General features: G+C 38.0%; 1 protein-coding gene across 1 annotated transcript in view; it reads left to right on the top strand.

Annotated features, from left to right (window-relative positions):
* CCDC171 (coiled-coil domain containing 171) overlaps positions 1–17795 on the top strand; it is a 145273-nt gene that overhangs the window by 54941 nt on the left and 72537 nt on the right. The window contains 5 exon segments of the mRNA XM_041416474.1: positions 651–851; positions 2760–2927; positions 4848–5036; positions 14882–15386; positions 16157–16273. Coding sequence (XP_041272408.1) covers positions 651–851; positions 2760–2927; positions 4848–5036; positions 14882–15386; positions 16157–16273 — 1180 coding nt within the window.

Below are 17795 nucleotides of genomic sequence, written 5' to 3'. Positions count from 1 at the left end.
AAAATAAACAGTGCTTTCAGTTTGACCTTTTGCAAACTTTAGTGGTGCTGGAAATCCAGTGTAACTGCACCATATTTTGGCTCAGAGGGGATTGTGTATTAAGTTCTGTGTTTACCTGGTGAGATTTTGGTGTTGGTTATGTATTTATGACCCTTTCTGATTACTTATTTCCCATGGTCAAGCCCCTAAAGAGAGTCCTCACTTTTTTTATCTTGCATGTAAAGAATACAATGCACAACAGCAGCTATGTTGCTTGCAGACTCAGTGCTAACAGATCAGGGATTCTCTTAAGAAAATAATGTATCTTTTCAATAGGTCTGAGAGTGTTACACTCTGCAAAGGATAAGTTGCATCCCTGTGTTCTGCATCTCATTTGTGGGCATAGAGGGTACTGTGTAGATTACTGCATCATGGAGCCTTTACCTGTCAGAGATGGATTTCCAATGCTGTCTAGTTGCAAGCTGTTGAAGAGGCCTATTGTCAGTTTTGAAATTCTCTTCTTGAAAGATAAAGTCCACCTAGCCTGGAATCTTGTGAATACATGTGGTTATATGACTGTTTTTTCCTCAGGTGATGAACACTTGAATAAGGTAGCATTTTATAGAGTAAAATTTATACCAGCTTTTCTGTTAAATTCCTCTGTTTTACAGGAAGCTCAAGATACCATGGCTGATGCCAATAAAGAGTTGAGCTGTCTGCACACTAAGTGTGCAGACAGAGAGACTTTAATAGAAACTTTAAAAATGGAACTACAGGATGTACAGCAATGCTGGGAGAAAGAGCGAGTACGTGCCACAGAATCTGAAAATGAAATCCAGAAGCTTACCAGGGCTTACCAGAAGGATATGGAGGTATTACTAGAGACAAGATGACTGTCAAAGAGTCTTTATTTAATCTCAGCTTTATACATTTACATACATCAGATGGTTACTCTTAGTTTTAACAGATTTATCCCTAAAATATGATTTTAAGATACGTATTTTGAAATATGTGTTTAATATGTACAGGATTTCATGACATGTTGGTTCTCCTTTCTTCTGTATCAGAACTAATAGCTTAATCATTTGAGTATTTTGAATTTTTGAAAAACAGACTTTATTTAAAATCTATGCCTGACGAACAATTATTTCTTTCTTTCAAATTAAAAGTTAGCAGAAATGTTTTACAATTGAAACATGTAATATTGTCATTATCATATGTTAATTGCTTATTCACATGGAAATGTATAGGTAGCAAATATGAAATTGAGGTAGTTTTGCATGCATGCCACAAAGCCTAGAAATTCTTACCTTTTATCTATTAGCTGATTGTGGTGTGCTGTATGTGGGAATGGGTCTACAATGTCTTATTTCAGAACTATTATCTCTCTCCTTATATGTATTAACAGATGTTAATTTTGTTGCTTTTTCCACCCAATAAAGCAGTTCTGTACTAGTAATGGCAATGATGTACTTGTAGTTGTTGTGCATATTGAGCTCATTACTTCCACAAATTTGGACATGGATGCCAACTGAGTAAAAAGGAAACATTCTTTCCACCTCTTTTACAGTCTGGTATTTAAATAGGGTCCACATGAAGCAGCTGGAATTGTTACACACATCAGATAATGATTAAAGTGGAGGAAACTAGAAGTCTGGCTATATTGTAAAGTCAGCATGTCTACAACCCTGTGGTTGCATTCAACATGTGTGAATTGATTTGGGGTCTTGGAATCCTGTTTCTTGCGCCAAATGGATAATTATCGTCCTAATTTTATCACAGCTCAAACGTCAGATGTAATGATGGTGGCACACTGGATTTTCCTTGGAGAGTTTGTGGATCTGTTAGAAACAAAGTTCAACTAAACTGAACTACAATTCACTTTTAATTACCTAAAATGCCATGCAATAATTGTGAGAAAATATACCTAAGTGTAATGGAAAAGGCTCAGAAAAATCCAACTTTCCAAACTTCGCCGTCCATATTTTCTTAATGTAAAACCTCCACCAAGACCCCTGAAAATAATGGGAACCTTTGCAATAGTTTACAGACTTTGTCCTTGCGACTTTTCAGCTACAACTTGCTATTGTTGTCTTAATCAAAGTTGCTAAGTTGCGTATATGTACTGAAAGCATTAAGGATGGAATTTCTATAGCATGCTATTGTTGCTAAAGTTTATTTATAACTTGCATCAATGTATTGTATTACTGACTAAAATCAGTGTAAATGAATGAGGCATGGCTTATGGAATTTAACTCATGAAGCTATAAGCCTATTTTGTCTGGCCATTTAGTCTCATATATAATCCATACAAAAACAATTTAAAAAAGACTTTAGAGTGATAGTTGTATAAATTGTGTGTTGTGCTGCCAAGGCAATCAGAGAATGTTCTGCATGCTCTGCAGCTGTGCAGTTGTAAGTGGGTACAGTTAGAGTATAACTGAAAGTTTTGCCATGAATAAATAAATTGCATATACTAATAGCATGGGATTTTTTATCTGTATCAGATAGTCATTGTGATAACAGCAGGACTGTTCTGTATTTATATAGGCATTTATATATTATGTCTGAATAGACACATTTTGTAAAAACTGTTTTCTTATTCGCTTCAATATGTATGACTGCAAATATTAGCAATTATGGTGTTTTGAAAAAGGTTTGTGTATGAGCTGTGTGGGCTTTTTTTCACTTGCATGTAGTTCATATTACTGCCCATGTGATGCACATATTTCAATTCTAACACTGTTCAGATACATCATGTAATTCTCCTTTTGTTTCAGGAGAAACTAACCTTCCTTCATAGCTTATACCAGCATTTGATAGCAGGCTGTGTGCTTATAAAACAACCAGAAGGCATCCTAGATAGATTCTCTTGGCCTGAGCTTTGTGTAGTCTTGCAGGAGAATGTTGATGCCCTGATCTCAGACCTCAACAGGGCTAATGAGAAGGTAAGTGTCCTTAGGCACCAGCTACCTCTATTAAATTCAGTGACATTTGTCCACATCGCAGTATCATTAAAAAGGACTGACATTCATCTTATTTCAAAAAGAATTTGGACGTTAATAATTCAATACCATTAATTATGGCTTGTCTACAACTCAGTTTGATGCCATTGCTGTGGGCATGTAAATGTGACTGAAGTCTGTGTGAAGTCTCTAAGCTCCATTTTCAGTGCAGGACATGCTAATAGTACTAGCCAATATTAGCCACAGGGACCTAATTAAAAGAAAATAAATTAATCTTACTGATGAAGCAATTCAAAGAACTTAGTCATTTACACTAATAAAGCAAGTCTTTATTTTGCCATAAAACTGAAACAAAATGCCCTTACTCAAGGAGTATCGTCTTTAAATTATATGTTTATTATTCAGAGTTTATTATTTCATTTGAAAGAATGACAGTGTATTTTTTTTCATTTAATTGTAACTCATGGATTATAGAATTCAATAATATTCAGTAACACAAATAGAAAATACCTATTTTTATAAAATATTTCAATATTTGCTATAAGGAGGAGCTGTACTTCTCAGGATGCAAGTAAGCTTATGTGGCCTTTCTCTCCAGAAATCCCTGGATTTTTAGGAAAGAAAAGATGTCCTTTTAAATAAATTAAACTGACTTCACAGACTAACATATGACAGTCTTTAGAATTTCAGTTTGTTTTCTGGCTCTGTTGATCAGGTCAGTCTTAAGACTAGTACAGCAACTCCAGAACTTGTCTGTGCAGACATTTTTTGAGACATAGTGAGGGAAAATCTTCTTTTGACATTTTTCATCTTCAGGAGTGACCACTCTTCTGGTCTGAGTAAGATGCAGGGCTGGTTATAGTGAATTGTTTTAATCATCATTTAATAAGTACCCCAGCAGTCAGTTGGACCTATCCCCTTACCAAAGGGGTAGGATAAAATCTGGATTGTAAATATTTGATATAATTTGGTATTTTACTTTTGAAGTAAATGAGGAGAGGGAGTAGAAGAGAAGGGAGTGAACATTACTGGCAGTGTTTGGGGATGTTGTGTCATATTGTTTCTTGATTTTTAATTTAGTATGGTTATTGATATTGACTGTGAGGTCTCTAGGGCTTTTTTCGTATACTTATGGAATATACTTTTTCATATACTTATGGAATATATTTTTCTTATACTTATGCTTTTCAGGGATTTTGAACAGTATGTCACTTGTGTTGTACCCGCTTTCTTGGGAACCAAACTTTCCTCTTGCATTCCTGTGTGACGCATTTGAAAAGTAGCTTGCTGATACTCTCTAGTAATTAATTGTAGGTGTGTGTATTTAAAGATTATTGTTACCTGGATTCATTCCTCCATTTAGTTTGTGCAGGAGCTCCTAAGTTATCCGCAGAGTGAATCCATTTGTACTTGTTGAAAACAACTTGTGTGTGCTAAAATGTCCTGAAATTCTTTTAATGCTTAATAGTATCTGGAATGTTTTGGTTTTCCACTAAAACAAAAATTAAATTAAGGACTATTTTTTTTTTTTTTTTTTGCATATTATATGCAATTCTTGCAAACTTCTAAGAGACTGGTACTTTACTAATAGAAGATTTAATGCTCTTGTATACAAAAAGCCAAAACATAGGAGAAGTGTACAGTTCAGGTTTTCAACAAAGAAAGCAACAAACTTCTTCAATATGGTACAACAATGGCAAAACTTAATTCAATTTTTTGTTAATTTTGTTGCACAACTCAAGTAAATAATCTGTCATGAAAGGCTTTTACTTAATTTTAATGAATATTGAAGAAATTACAGTTTAGAGTTTATGCCGGGGTCATCTGTGGTTAAGCTGATATGTACAATAAAGTAAACAGGTGCTTAGAGAAGTAATTTCTTTTTAAATGCTTGTTACACAGATCTCTCACCTGGAATATGTTTGTAAAAACAAGTCCGATATTATGAAGGAGTTTCAGCAGAGCCAGGAAGATGCTTTTAACAAATTGGCTGAACAAATGAAAGCGCAGGCAAGCTGTTGGCAGAGTGAAAAAAAGTATCTGGAACAGCAGTACTCAGGTCTCCTTGGGGAAGCTCATGCAAGGGCACAGGTATGGTGCTATGAACTTCTGATTTTTTTTTTCTTGTAAATATTTAATGGATTATTTCTATAGTGTGAACCCCTAACCAGTTTAGGGTTGTTTAAAATTAAAAAAAACCCCTGCAAACTCCATGTTAGTATTGATTTCATTTATAATAAGAAATAAATGTCTTTGTTAAAACATTCTAGGAGTGAATTGCCTAATTTGGCTTACAGTTGCTACTGTTTTGGGCGTTTTTTAACATTCTCAGAATGTTAAGGCTGTAAGATTGAATTTCCTTGATTTAAGAATTATATAGGGCAGCAGTGTTTTTTTTCAGCATCATGCTTTGCAAAGACTGTGTAGAGATACAGTAAAATGGTCTCATCTGGGGATAAATTTAGATATATACATTCTGACTCTAAAAACCAATTAGCAGTGGTAGATTTCAACAGTATTAGAAGATGCTGTTACACAGATGATAAGTGAGCAGTGGGTCAAAAGTGTAAAACTGTTGGTACTGATTGTTAGACAAGTTATTTGCAATTTAAAATGCTCACTATTATTCTACAACCACCATTCACTGTCTTTTCAATCACGTTCATTTACATGTGTTTCAATTAAAAGAGTTGTGCAATTGAGGAAATAAGGTATGCCTTGTTACTTGTGACTGCCACCTGTGACTTAATTTATCTGAAGAATGCTATCTTTGACTCAGATTTTAGTCTTGGATATCATTGTGTGCTGAAAAATACATTTATGAAATATTCTATTTACAGAATTTATGGTGAATTCTTAGGATTTAGTTATAATTTTTTAGATTTTTTTGCTTGATATTTACATTTCACATTGGATATTGACAAGGCTAGAAACAACACTATAAGTGGAATAAGTGGCATCCAGATTTATATTTAATTTCCCCAGCATCGTGTAGTTTCAGCTTATGGCTTTCGTTTGCCAACAAAAAGAATGGTGGAATAACAAAGCTTAATTTTAATTTTAAAAATTACATTTCCTTCTTAAAGAAGAAGTGGAGTTACACAATTCAGATTTCTTCCTCCTATGGATGCTGTGTCATGTCTTTAAAAACTCTAGTGTTTTGTGAAAAATAGGTGCTCTGCAATACTGCACCATTCTTTGGAACGGTGCTAAACCTCCCAGTCTCTGCAGCTGGATTGTATAGATAGCATGTAAAGCATGTACTGAAAATGTGTCTCTTTTTTGTGGAGTGCACATTAGGCACGTGTTTTGGAAAAAACTTCATCTGTCAGCTTGCTGTACAGGACTACTGAATAGCTAAAAGGGGAACATTTTCCCTTAGAAAACATCTGGACATGTTTTCTAACACAGGTTATATAATGTTGGAGTGCAAGCTGGTAGTTTTGTAATCAAGGTAGTGCAATATCTGTATACACTTATATGATTCAACAATCTCTTTTCCACCTTGTGTTCCAGTTTGTCTTCCTTGCCATTCAGTGTCAAACTCTCAAGAAGACAATCTAATTTCTTCTGGATTTCTAATTTGTGACTGACTTTCAATTTGCAAATACCAAATAAAGCCTTTCCTTTCCTGGCACCCATAGGGTCCATAAATGTCTAGTGTTAGGGCTGTGCTAGTCCTGACTGCCCGTTTTTTCCTTAACTGTATTTTACCTATTGCATTTTGAGCCAGTTAGCCATATTTGTCTGCAAGGTCAGTGCTTTGTTTGATCAGAGGTGTACAGACAGACTAATATCATAGCCTTCTTTCCAAAGGAAACAAGGGAAACTGTGCCACAAGTTACAGAATGTCTTCAAAGGATGCTTAAAATTTACTGACTGCCAGCGATTACATAAAGATGCAGAATGCAATATTTAAACTTAATTATTTTAGCAAGCTTTATTCATTAAATTTTATAGGAAAACATATAATCAGTACAAGTGGAATATAATTTGCCAGTATTTCATTGTACAGCTGGGGGTCTCCTCACTCTAGGACACTTATTCTACCACTACAAGGAAACTGTAGCAATTTGTTACATTTTCCATCCAAAGATCTGAGTGTTAATTGCAAGCACTTTAGTGAAATAACCCCTTGTAGGGTTTAATTCCATTCTGAAAAGGGAAGATGAGTGATTTTTGCTGTCCTGCACCAACCTAATGGTACATCATAGTATGCTTCCTTTTATTTGTAGCTTTGTCTTCAACCAGTGTTCCATGACTACTTCTAGGTATTTTCTCCTCAGAGGTCCTGTGTTGAGACTTCTTTAGTTTTTCAAATTGTTGACATGTCTGTGAAAGCAAACCATAGAGTGTCAATTCACACTCTCAGGAGTTAACAGATAGCTCACATTGCTTATACTGCTGTGCAATTAATCTTGAAAATTATTGTTTTATTTTATTAGAATTGCAGTAGAGAGTTAGAACCTTTTAGAATGGTCTCCTTATAATTAAAACACTGCAGAATCTGGAGGTTTTAGTGGCAGTGGCACCTGCTACTGCTTCTATCCCCAGCCAGTACTGTTCAGGGTCCCTGGTTCCACAATAGGATCTATGAATGTTAATAGGTACTACTTCACAGCTGGTGCTGTAGGTCAAATGGATGGTGTAATCAGAAAGCAGTTTTACTGTTTTTCTATAGGAAAGAAAATCCTGGAGTATCCTTATCAGAGATCAGCAATAAGCAAGGCACTCTGTAGATACCACTCTTTGACAGTGGTCTCCATGTTTGGAGAGAGTCAATGGAGCTTAAAATGCATATCCTTTTTCTTTGCCTTTTGTTGCAGGAGTCTAGTCCTCTTGATTTGATAGTGTGCCATTTTGAAAATGTTACTATGCCTGTTCCTTAGCCTCACACAAATTATTTATTATTTATAGTCCCCTAGGAAATGTCCTCTGAATTTTAACTACTCGTTGTTGTCTGTTTATTATATAGACATTTTTTAATCTGTCCCCATTTTTTGTGGCAGCTGCTTAAAATAGAAGGGTTTTGTTCTGATATAAAAAAAACATATTGTAAGAGAAAAATACTGTAACTACTTCAAAATGTCAATTTCAACAGAAAAATCAAAGGTTTGCTAAACAGGAAAAAGCAAAAGTCCCCTGGGGAGAAAAAAAAGTGTTGTTTTTTCTTTTTCCTTGGTTGGAGGCTTTTTACAGCAAGCCAGGTGAATTAGATAAAGATTGGGATATATTTCAATTACATGAAAAATCACCATAATCAGTGCAAAGGGAGGAAGAGAAATGCATGTAACTGTACTGGTCCTGACCTACCAGGTGTCTTTCTTTGGTAAGCATCTTTGGTAGGCATGTCTTTGGCAAGTCCCCTGTGTACTTAAAACACAGCGAAGGGAGGACAGGACAGTTGATGTTGTTTATAGGTATAGCTGTATATAGTATATGTGTGCGTGTGTGTATATATATATATATATATACACACACACACATATATATACACATGTGTATATATATATATATATATACACACACACACATATATACATGTGTATATATATATATATTTTTTTTTAATAAAACAGGAATCACTGACTTACAGAATCATGGAATGGGTCAGGGTGGAAGGGTCATGTGGTGCACCCCCTCCTGCTCATGGCAGTTGTGCTATAGCACAGTGCACAGAATTTGTCCAGATTGTTCCTAAATATCCCCGGTAAGGGAGACTCTACAACCTCTTTAGGCAGTCAGTCACTGCACAGAAAAGAAGTTCCTCCTCTTGTTCAGGTGGAACTTCCTGTGTGTCAGTTTTTGCCCGTTGCCTCTTGTCCTGTTTCTTGGCATCACTCAGCAGAGCCTGGATCCATGCAGTGACACCCTTTCTTTAAATACTTGTAGACACTGATGAGAATTACAGAATTGTTAGGTTTGGAAGGGAGCTGTGGAGATGATCTAGTCCAACCCACCTGCCAAGGCAAAGGCACCTAGGGCAGGTTACATCAGAATGCATCCAGGAGGTTTTTGAGTGTCTCCAGAGAGAGAGACTCCATGATCTCCCTGGGTAGCCTGTTCCAGTGTTCTACCACCCTCAGTCTAAGGAAGTTTTTCCTCATGTTGAGGTAGAACTTCTTGTGCCTTAGTTTTTGGTCATTGCTCCTCATCCAACATAAGTGCTCGATCACTCCACTGAGAGGAGTCTCGCACAATCCTCCTGACTCCATCTTTGAGATATTTCTGTGTATTGATGAGATCCCTTCTCAGTCTTCTCCAGACCAAACAATCACAGCTTCCAGAGTCTCTCCTCCTGAGAGGGAAACTCCAGACCCCTGATGATCCTTGTGGCCCTCCACTGGACCCTCTCCAGTAGCTCCATGTCTCCCTTGTGCTGAGGAGCCCAGAACTGGACACAGCACTCCAGGTGTGGCCTCACCTGGGCTGAGCAGAGGGGGAGGATCACCTCCCTCGACCTGCTGGCCACACTCTTGCCAATGCACCCAAGGATGACATTGGCCCTCCTGGCCACTGGGACACTGATGGCTCATGGACAGCTTGTGATCCACCAGGAGCCCCAGGTCCTTTTCCACAGAGCTGCTCTGCAGGAGGTCAGCCCCAGCCTGTGCTGGCACTTGGGGCTGTTCCTCCCCACCTGCAGGACCTGGCACCTGCCCTTGTTGAGCCTCACCAGGTTTCTCTCTGCCCAACCCTCCAGCTGATCAAGGTCCCACTGAATGGCAGCAGAGCTTTCAGGTGGATCAGCCACTGCCCCCAGTTTGGTGTCACCAGCAAACTTGGGTGCATTTGATCCCTTCCTCCAGGTCACTGATAAACAAATTCAGTGAGACTGGACCCTTGGGGAACACCACTGACTGCAGGCCTCCAGCTGGGTTCTGGTCCACTGATCAGGTTTTTTGGGGGGACGGGGAGCAGGGAAGGGAACTATGAGGACTACATTCTGCATATCCTCTTTTTGTTGTCTCTTCTTGGAGGAGATTTTGGGGGCTATGTCATAGACTGGTTTCCACCACTGATGTGAAGTATCTTTAAAAAAAAAACTTTGCAGCATTTGCAGCCTATTGCAGCAGACATTGTTTTAGTGTCTGGTTGGTTCCAGCTCTCACATCAACCTGAGCTTTGAAAATCATTATTCCATGTGGATTTTGTACTCCCCTATTAGGACAGTGTCTGTACAAACCCACTAAGCTATGCAATTGTCAGTTCTTGATTCATCCCAAGATCCATTCATCTAACCCACATTTCCCGAGCTTACCTGCAAGGATTTTGGGGGAGACAATATATATGAGGTTGCCTCTCAGTCATTTCTTCTTGAGGCTGAACAGGCCCAGCTCCCTCATTCTATTGTAAGAAAGATGCTCCAGTCCCTTTGTCAGCCTGTGTTGGATCTGCACCAGGAACTCCTTGTATCTCTTGTAATGAGGAGCCCAGAACTGGAGAAAGCACTCCAGATGTAGCCTCACTAAGGCTGAGTAGAGGGGCAGGATCATCCCCCTTGTTGTCCTTGACATGTTTGGCCACATTTAATTCCAGATGCACCCTGACCTTCCTTGTCTCATTTCTGCTTTCTCTGACAACCTCTCTATCTTCATTCTAAGTGGCCTGACCCTTTTTCCATCTCCTGTGTATTTCCTGCCTGGGTAATGACAGTTCTTCATTTGATCATGGAAGTCTGTTACCCTCTTTGCCTGACTTCTTGTGCATCAGGATGTGTTGTTCTTGAGCCTAGAGGAACTTATCCCTGAACATCAACCAACTGTCATGCACCTCTCTTCCCTTAAGTGGCTCTTCTGTGGGATTCTTCCAAGAAGATCCCCAAAGAGACTAAAGTTAGCTCTCCTGAAGTCCTGGTTCTGCAGCAGATGCCAGGGTAGTTGAAGGCCCCCACAAGAACTAGTGTCTGTAACTCTAAGCTTTCTGCTGCGTGTAGAAGATGTTATCCACCTTCTCCTGCTGCTCAGGTGGCCTGTAGCAAACACCCACAAGTGTTGCCCTTACTGATCTGCCTTTTTATACTGATCCATAAGCTCTTGACTCCCTCACCATCCACCCCAAGGTAGAGATCTATACCTTCCAGGTGTGCCTCAAGAGAGGGTAACTCCACTACCTTGCCTTCTTGGTCTGCCTCTCCTTAATAGTATTTCCTTTATTACAGCATTCCAGTCATGTGAGCTCTCCCACCATATCTCTAAATGCGAAGATCAGAGTCCTTTGACAGCACACAGATCTCTAGTTCCTCCTGTTTCTTCTCCATTTTGTGTGCATTGGTGTACAGGAACTCCACGGAGGTATTTGATTGTGTCAACATATCCCGGTTGGGAGTGCACAGTCTGTCTTCTGGTTACATCTTTGGATGCTTGTACCCTCAGTAGACATCCCCTCTTAAGCATCCTTTTGTGCTTGGGTGATCACTGTTGTTCTCCCCTTTCCACACCTTTTCTCTGTTGAGCTTGGCCTTGTCCCTGTCCCCCATTAAATCCAGTTTAAAGCTCTTTCAGTGAACCCTGCTAAGATCCTTTTCCTTCTTTGAGATAGGAGGATGTCATTTGTTGTCAGCAGACTCAGTGTCATATAAAGTGACCCAACTGATCAAAACTCCACAAATTCTGATGGTAACACCACCCTTGAAGCCATGTGTTCCTCTGGGATTTTTCTGGGTTTTGCCCCATCATTCCCTGCAACTGGAAGGACAGAAGAGAACACAGCTTGTGCTCCAGATCTCTCGACCAGTTATCCCAAGGCCTTGAGGTCCCTCTTGATCATTCACAGCCTTTTTATTGGGACTTTGTTGCTGCCTGGTAAACAGGTAATGGGGTAGTCAGTTGACTGTACCACTGGGCAGTTTCTTGGTGATGTATCTTATCTGGGCTGCATGAAGGCAACACACTTCTGTATCAGTTAATTCTGCTTGGCATATTGGCTCTCCATTTCTCTAAAAAGGGAGTCACTACTGCCTTCTTTTTTTTCTTAATTGAGGAGGTCAAGATGTAGTGGGTAGGCTGCCCTGTTTTAAACAATCAGTCTGGCCTAGATGGACTTCCATCCACATTCTCATTTCCCTGATTCTGAGATTTCAGGGCCCCATACCTGTTGTATAAGGGCACCTGGGAAGGTGAAGTAGCTTGGGAGGAGATTCCCCTGCCTCCCCCCCCCGCCAAGGAGAAATCTGTTTTCATTCACCTCTGTCTCTAAGGTCCCATGCTGCCTGGTGGTGAGAGGGTGGGGGATCCATTGCTTCTTGTGAAGTGGAGAGTGGGTGCATTTGTCTGAGGTGTGGTATAATGTAGTTGCACCTTTCAGTCTCTTCCTCAGACTCCCTAATTCTTCTTAGTCTTTCCACTTTGTCTCTCACCTCCAGCATTAGGTTTTGTAAGTCATCCACCTGATCACAACTCACACAGCTGTTTTCTGTGCTGCCCCGAGAGCAGTGCCGGGCTCCATAATTCCCTGCAACCTGAGACCCAGACTCTTGCATGGTTTCATGGGCAGTCCATCTGGGTTACCCCATCCTTTCTGGTGTGCACAGAGAAAGTAACTTTTGTCCAAACAAACACCACACCTCAGCTCAATCACTGAGAGTGAAAATCACCATCTAAGTGCTTGAGTTGGCAGTGTCTCAGTGCCCTTCCTGCTTTCCCTGTGAGTGCAAACAGAGTCATGGTGCCCTGGCTCATGTTTCATTCCTTGTTTGCCCTCTCTGTTCATGTGTTCCTGCTTGCCTGCCCTCCCTGGGGGCAGCTTTAGTGCTTGTGGGGGTGGGCCCTCTCTCTTCTCTTGCCATCTGTGCTCAGCTCTCCCAAAGAAAAATATTTTGAAGTCTCTGTGTCATTGTATTTCTAGTTTTCTGTTCCGTTTCCATGCCAGAATAAAGGCTAAGGTTGTAGTAAGAAGTAGGATAAAATAGTTTTTTTGAGTAGCACCTGATTTTTTGTTAAGGTTTCTTGGAATTGATGCAGCTCTGCAACTCAGTGAGGAGCCCCTCAAAGCTCAAACACCAAAGGAAACCAGCTTGCCAATGTTTAGGAAGAAAAGTCCATGTCTCTTTCAAGAACTGTGCTTTTAAGCTTTAAAGAAAACTCTAGAAACAGTGTCTGGTATAGCAATAGAAATTACTAACCAGTAAAAAGAAAAAAATGTCTATTTTCTTGCAAAACTTACATTTCTGAAGTCAGAGGTTGTCTTATTTACTTTCGCATATCACGAAAAACATTAAAAAAGCACTTTAATTAGCAAGAGCACTGAATGTTGGTATTGCTGCCAACAGCCCTGTAGGGATTACAGTTTGTTTACTTAGATATTGGCCTTTCACCTGTGATGGCCAGAAACCATAGGTTGTTTTCTAAATTTGGCTCACCTTTTCAATTCCTTCTAGTTATGCTATCTGTAAAAATCAAACACTGTAAATAATGTAGCAGCACGGAAAGTATTGTCCATGTTCATACTTTATTTCAGCATAGTAAAGTGACATATGTGGCCTGTAAATTGCATTTTGAAATTAAATCTTTTAGTGGCCTACTCTATTTTTGTATCACTTGAAGTATTTTAATAGCATTACAAATGCTTTCCCTTCAAAAAAAAAAATAAAATATTTATTTGGTCAAAGACATTTTGAACTGACTAGGGTACATCTCTGTAGAAGCATGGAATCTTCTATTTTCATTCTAGGGATAGCTGTGTATTTTTTTTCCCTTATTGTGCTTGAAGAATGGAGGAGGTAAAAGAAACTAGGGTGCCTTACTTACCACTAGTTTGGGACCTGTACCAAATAGAATGCAGGAGAATATGGCTGGATAATACTATTTTGCTTCTTTTTAGAATGTCACTGTGTGTTCAATAAAATTGCCTGTAGCTCTAAATATTTGAAATTTAGCAAAATCCTCAGTTTTCATCATCATATGGACTGGTACTTGCATCCATGTTTGCCTTTTTGTGACCATGTATTGTAGCTGAAGCATTAGCATTTAACTTGAGCTTGTACATTCTTTGTTAACAGTGCCTAAAATTTATTATCTCCCTATACCAGTGGAACCTGTTTAAATGTAGTCACTGTTTCAATCAAAGGAGGCTCTTGTGCATCAAGAACCCAGTTTAAGTCTCTGAGGTCACTTAGAGTTCTCAGCGTAGTGTTTTGATTCCAGTACTGCAGTCTGCATCCTCTAATTGTAGTCCTGACATTTCCTGACTTGTTACCATCTTCATTTCTCTATACCAGCTTGCTATTTTAAATCTCCCTCCTTCCCTATTTCAGGGCATTTAGAAGAAAAAAAAATGTTCTGCAACTTAAAAAAAAACTATTATGCCACTAGGCAAAATAAAAATATCTGTATTACACTGTTCTTTTGAAAACTCCGTTCTGTATGAGACCTAATTAATCTGTGAATATATAAGTAGGGGGCTGATTACAAAGTAATTAAGAGATCACCTTTACTTCCCCTTTTCCAGCTGCTGCCAATCTGTCTACGTTTTTGTTCCAGAGCCTTTCTTATTTTATTCCTCTCCCTTATTCTAACTTTATTTCTTCTTTGTAGAGCAATGGTTCTTCTGAAATTGGAGCATGTAATTGGTTACTAAGCAATTATTGTTAAGTCAACTGATAAAACTGCATTGTGGACAACCAGGTGGAGGCTATTGGAGTACTAAGGGTTATCATCAGGAACCAGAAATCCATTTGTAACTGAGGATTGTGCAAACTTTACTTTGTTACTTCGTTTGTATCTCATTGTTTAATTGTTTATTAGGAGAGATAGTTTTATCATCATTACTAATAATATTTGTTGCTTTAGTGTATTACTTGAATATGAAGAAAAAAAGAAAGTATTTTCTTTTATCTTTTGCCTACGTAAAAATTATTTTGTTAAGTTAAAAACTTTTTGTTAATATTTCTTCTGGTTTTGTTTGGTTATTGTTTTTTTTTTTTCCTCTTATCCCAGGAATACCAGGAAGCAGCAGAGAAAAATAAGGAAAAAATTTATGACCTTGAAAAAAGTCAAGAGAAATTGGCTCTTGAAAACATTTCTTTGAAAAAGATGTTAACACAGTTTCAGAAGGAGCATTCCTCCCTCCTGACAGCCTGTGCACTATTGGCAGGTGCCCTGTATCCTCTGTATGGCCGATTGTGTGCTATGTCTTCCCAAAGAGACCTTCTCCGGGATCAGGTGAACATTTATGAATTAGTGAACCAGAAGATTAAGACCCTAGTTCATGCTCTCTCTGATGATAAGGAAAACAATCAAGATGAAGCAAAACTAAAGAAAAGAAAGTCCCAGGGCCTGATTTATGTATTCCGAAGAGCTGTGATTGCAGTTTTGGCAGCCAACAGACTTCAGGTTTTAGCACAGTCTTCTAGTTCCCTCTTCACCTGGACAAATGGTTTAAAAGAAGGCATTGGAATTCCCGTTTGTGTAGGAGAATCCAAAGGCAAGCGTAATCTGTTAAGTAAGCTGATTTTTTTCTTCTTTGATAAATGTTGTGTCAAAAGACATGGCTAGTGAATAACATATAGTAATATCATTTATAATGGAGTGTAAATACAAATTTAATGACATTTTAACAAATGTAATTTTTGATTTTGTAAATTTTAGATAACTTGATAAATGTAATTTCCCCTAAAAGGAAATGCTTAGTCTGTTTAGCAATGCAAGTTAAGTTGCAACTACACACATGAGCTCCCATTGTTTGATATTCTCAATATTTGCATTGTAGATTTCAGAACTACATGCTACAGCATCTGCTGTATGTGATAAATTTCTTGAAATTTTCCTACATTATTTGCCACCAACATTATTTTTTGAGAACATGTATTCTCTTCTTCTCTTCTTTTATTAATAACTTATAGTACTTATTTCCTACTGAAAAATGCAAAAAAGTTTCTTACTGATACAAGTAAAATATTAATGTAAGATTTCTGGGTTTCCTTTAGAGGAAATACATAGTCCGTCTAGTCCCTTTCTGTTACCTTTCTGTTACTAAACCAGCTTATGCATCCCCCTACAAGGAAAAATGGTATAAAAAATGCTTTCCAAACCAGAAAATTCATCTATTTTTTTGGTTTAGTGCTAGTGGAAGCATATTTAATACAGTCTAAATTGTCCTGAATATAGTTTGTGGCTTATGTATTTTCAGGTTTAGTCAATTTCTGAAAGAGAAAGTAGTGTACCTCATTTAAGTTTCTAAGTTATATTGGTGGCTACAATTCTATTCCATAGGTTGTGAAGAGGAAGAGCTTGACTGTGTGGAAGCACTCAGCTGGTTTGCTAGTTCCAACCTCCTTGCTGCAATAATCAGTTCTGTCACTGAATTGCAGGATGTTGTTAATAAACCAGGTAATTTTAAAAGTATATTCTTGTAGTTGAAGGGTAAAAAAATAATCAGGGTGGTCACATCATCTCCATTTTTAGGATTTATGTAAACTATTCTGGATCAAATCTCCTGAGAGCTGTATTGATGGAACAGATTGAATTTTCTTTGATTGGTGATGTGATACTTTATCCTTTTGGTATAGAATCATGGGAACAGAAGGCTGAAGAGTGCTTTTAGAAAGCATACATACCATTCTGCCTGTTTGATTGTGAGATATTAAAAATAATCTACACCACTCAAATAGATATTTGGCTAACCGGTTTTTAAAAGCTTAGCCTAAAAAGTAGGCTAAGCTTTTAAATGAAGCAACTCTTACGAGGTTCTTGTAAGAGCCTTGAAGTAACTCTTACAAGGTTCCTAGTTATCTTCTTCATCTGGTCTTATATTCAAGAAGTGTTTTCCTGGAGCTCAACCTAATATTTTTCCATGGAGAAAATCTATGTAATTTTGTTTTTATTTGATTTGTGTACTTCTTAAGTGCAGGCTCTAAAACTGGCACGTCTTTGACTTGGGACATTACAGCTGCTGACTGAAAGGAAATAATCTCCTACTGTGTTTTATGTGATATAAATTTAGTAGTTCCAAATCTGGAAAACAGTGAATTTCATGGATAATATTTTCATGTGTTTTACTTGCTATCTTACAGTTTTGGAGAGAGAAATAAAATGCTCTATACAATACATAGCAGGCCTTGTTTTATGTCTCTGCAGTGTTCCCTCTCTAAGTTTATGTTTAATTAGGTTTGTGTCTAGATTTCCTAATTTTCTCAGTCTCTGCTTGTATAGAATTCTACTATGCCTATGAATAATTGTAGTGTCAGTCTCTGGAAATAGTATCTCGTGATTCCCAGCTGTTAACTATTTTTCTTAAATTTATTTGCAGCGAGAACTGATGTAAGAGTTTGCTTGGTTCTCTGCATTGCTGCCATCCTTAGTTCTTCAGTAACTTGTAGTATTAAAATACCAACACTTCTGTCACAGAATAAAGGCTGTTTAAGGAGGGATAATTTATATGAATAAATGAAGTAGCAGGACATGGATGATTCATTTCCCAGAAGCTTAAATAACAAACGGATCCCAGAAGACGTTGAAACAAGTATTTTGATTCAGTTTCAGAAGCTCTCTTCTTTGGTTATCCTATTTTCAGTAACTTAAATTTACATCCTTAAAAAGCAAAGTTTGAACTGTATTTCAGAGTATTTACAGGGTTTATACTGCAAATATTGTGTAGGAACAGCAAATTGAAGAAGAATTGAGAGAAATGCAGCAGTAGCATGGATCTGCTGAAGCGACTGGTTAGAATACCCTAAACATCATGACATTCTGGCAGTTTGAACAATATGAGAATTCTGCTGGTCCCTATTTACTAGATATCTCTGCACTCAACACAGGCTTGATTTTGAGAATTAGAAAGATCCATGCTGGGAATGTTATGGCCTCAGTCAGTTTGGTGATTCTGTTATATCTTTTATCTATTTAAGTAATT

The sequence above is a fragment of the Onychostruthus taczanowskii genome, unplaced genomic scaffold, assembly GCF_017590055.1.
Source record: "Onychostruthus taczanowskii isolate IOZ18803 unplaced genomic scaffold, ASM1759005v1 scaffold52, whole genome shotgun sequence".
NCBI lineage: Eukaryota > Metazoa > Chordata > Aves > Passeriformes > Passeridae > Onychostruthus > Onychostruthus taczanowskii.
Note: the sequence above shows the minus strand (reverse complement) of the source record. Positions and strands in the feature narration are given on the sequence as shown.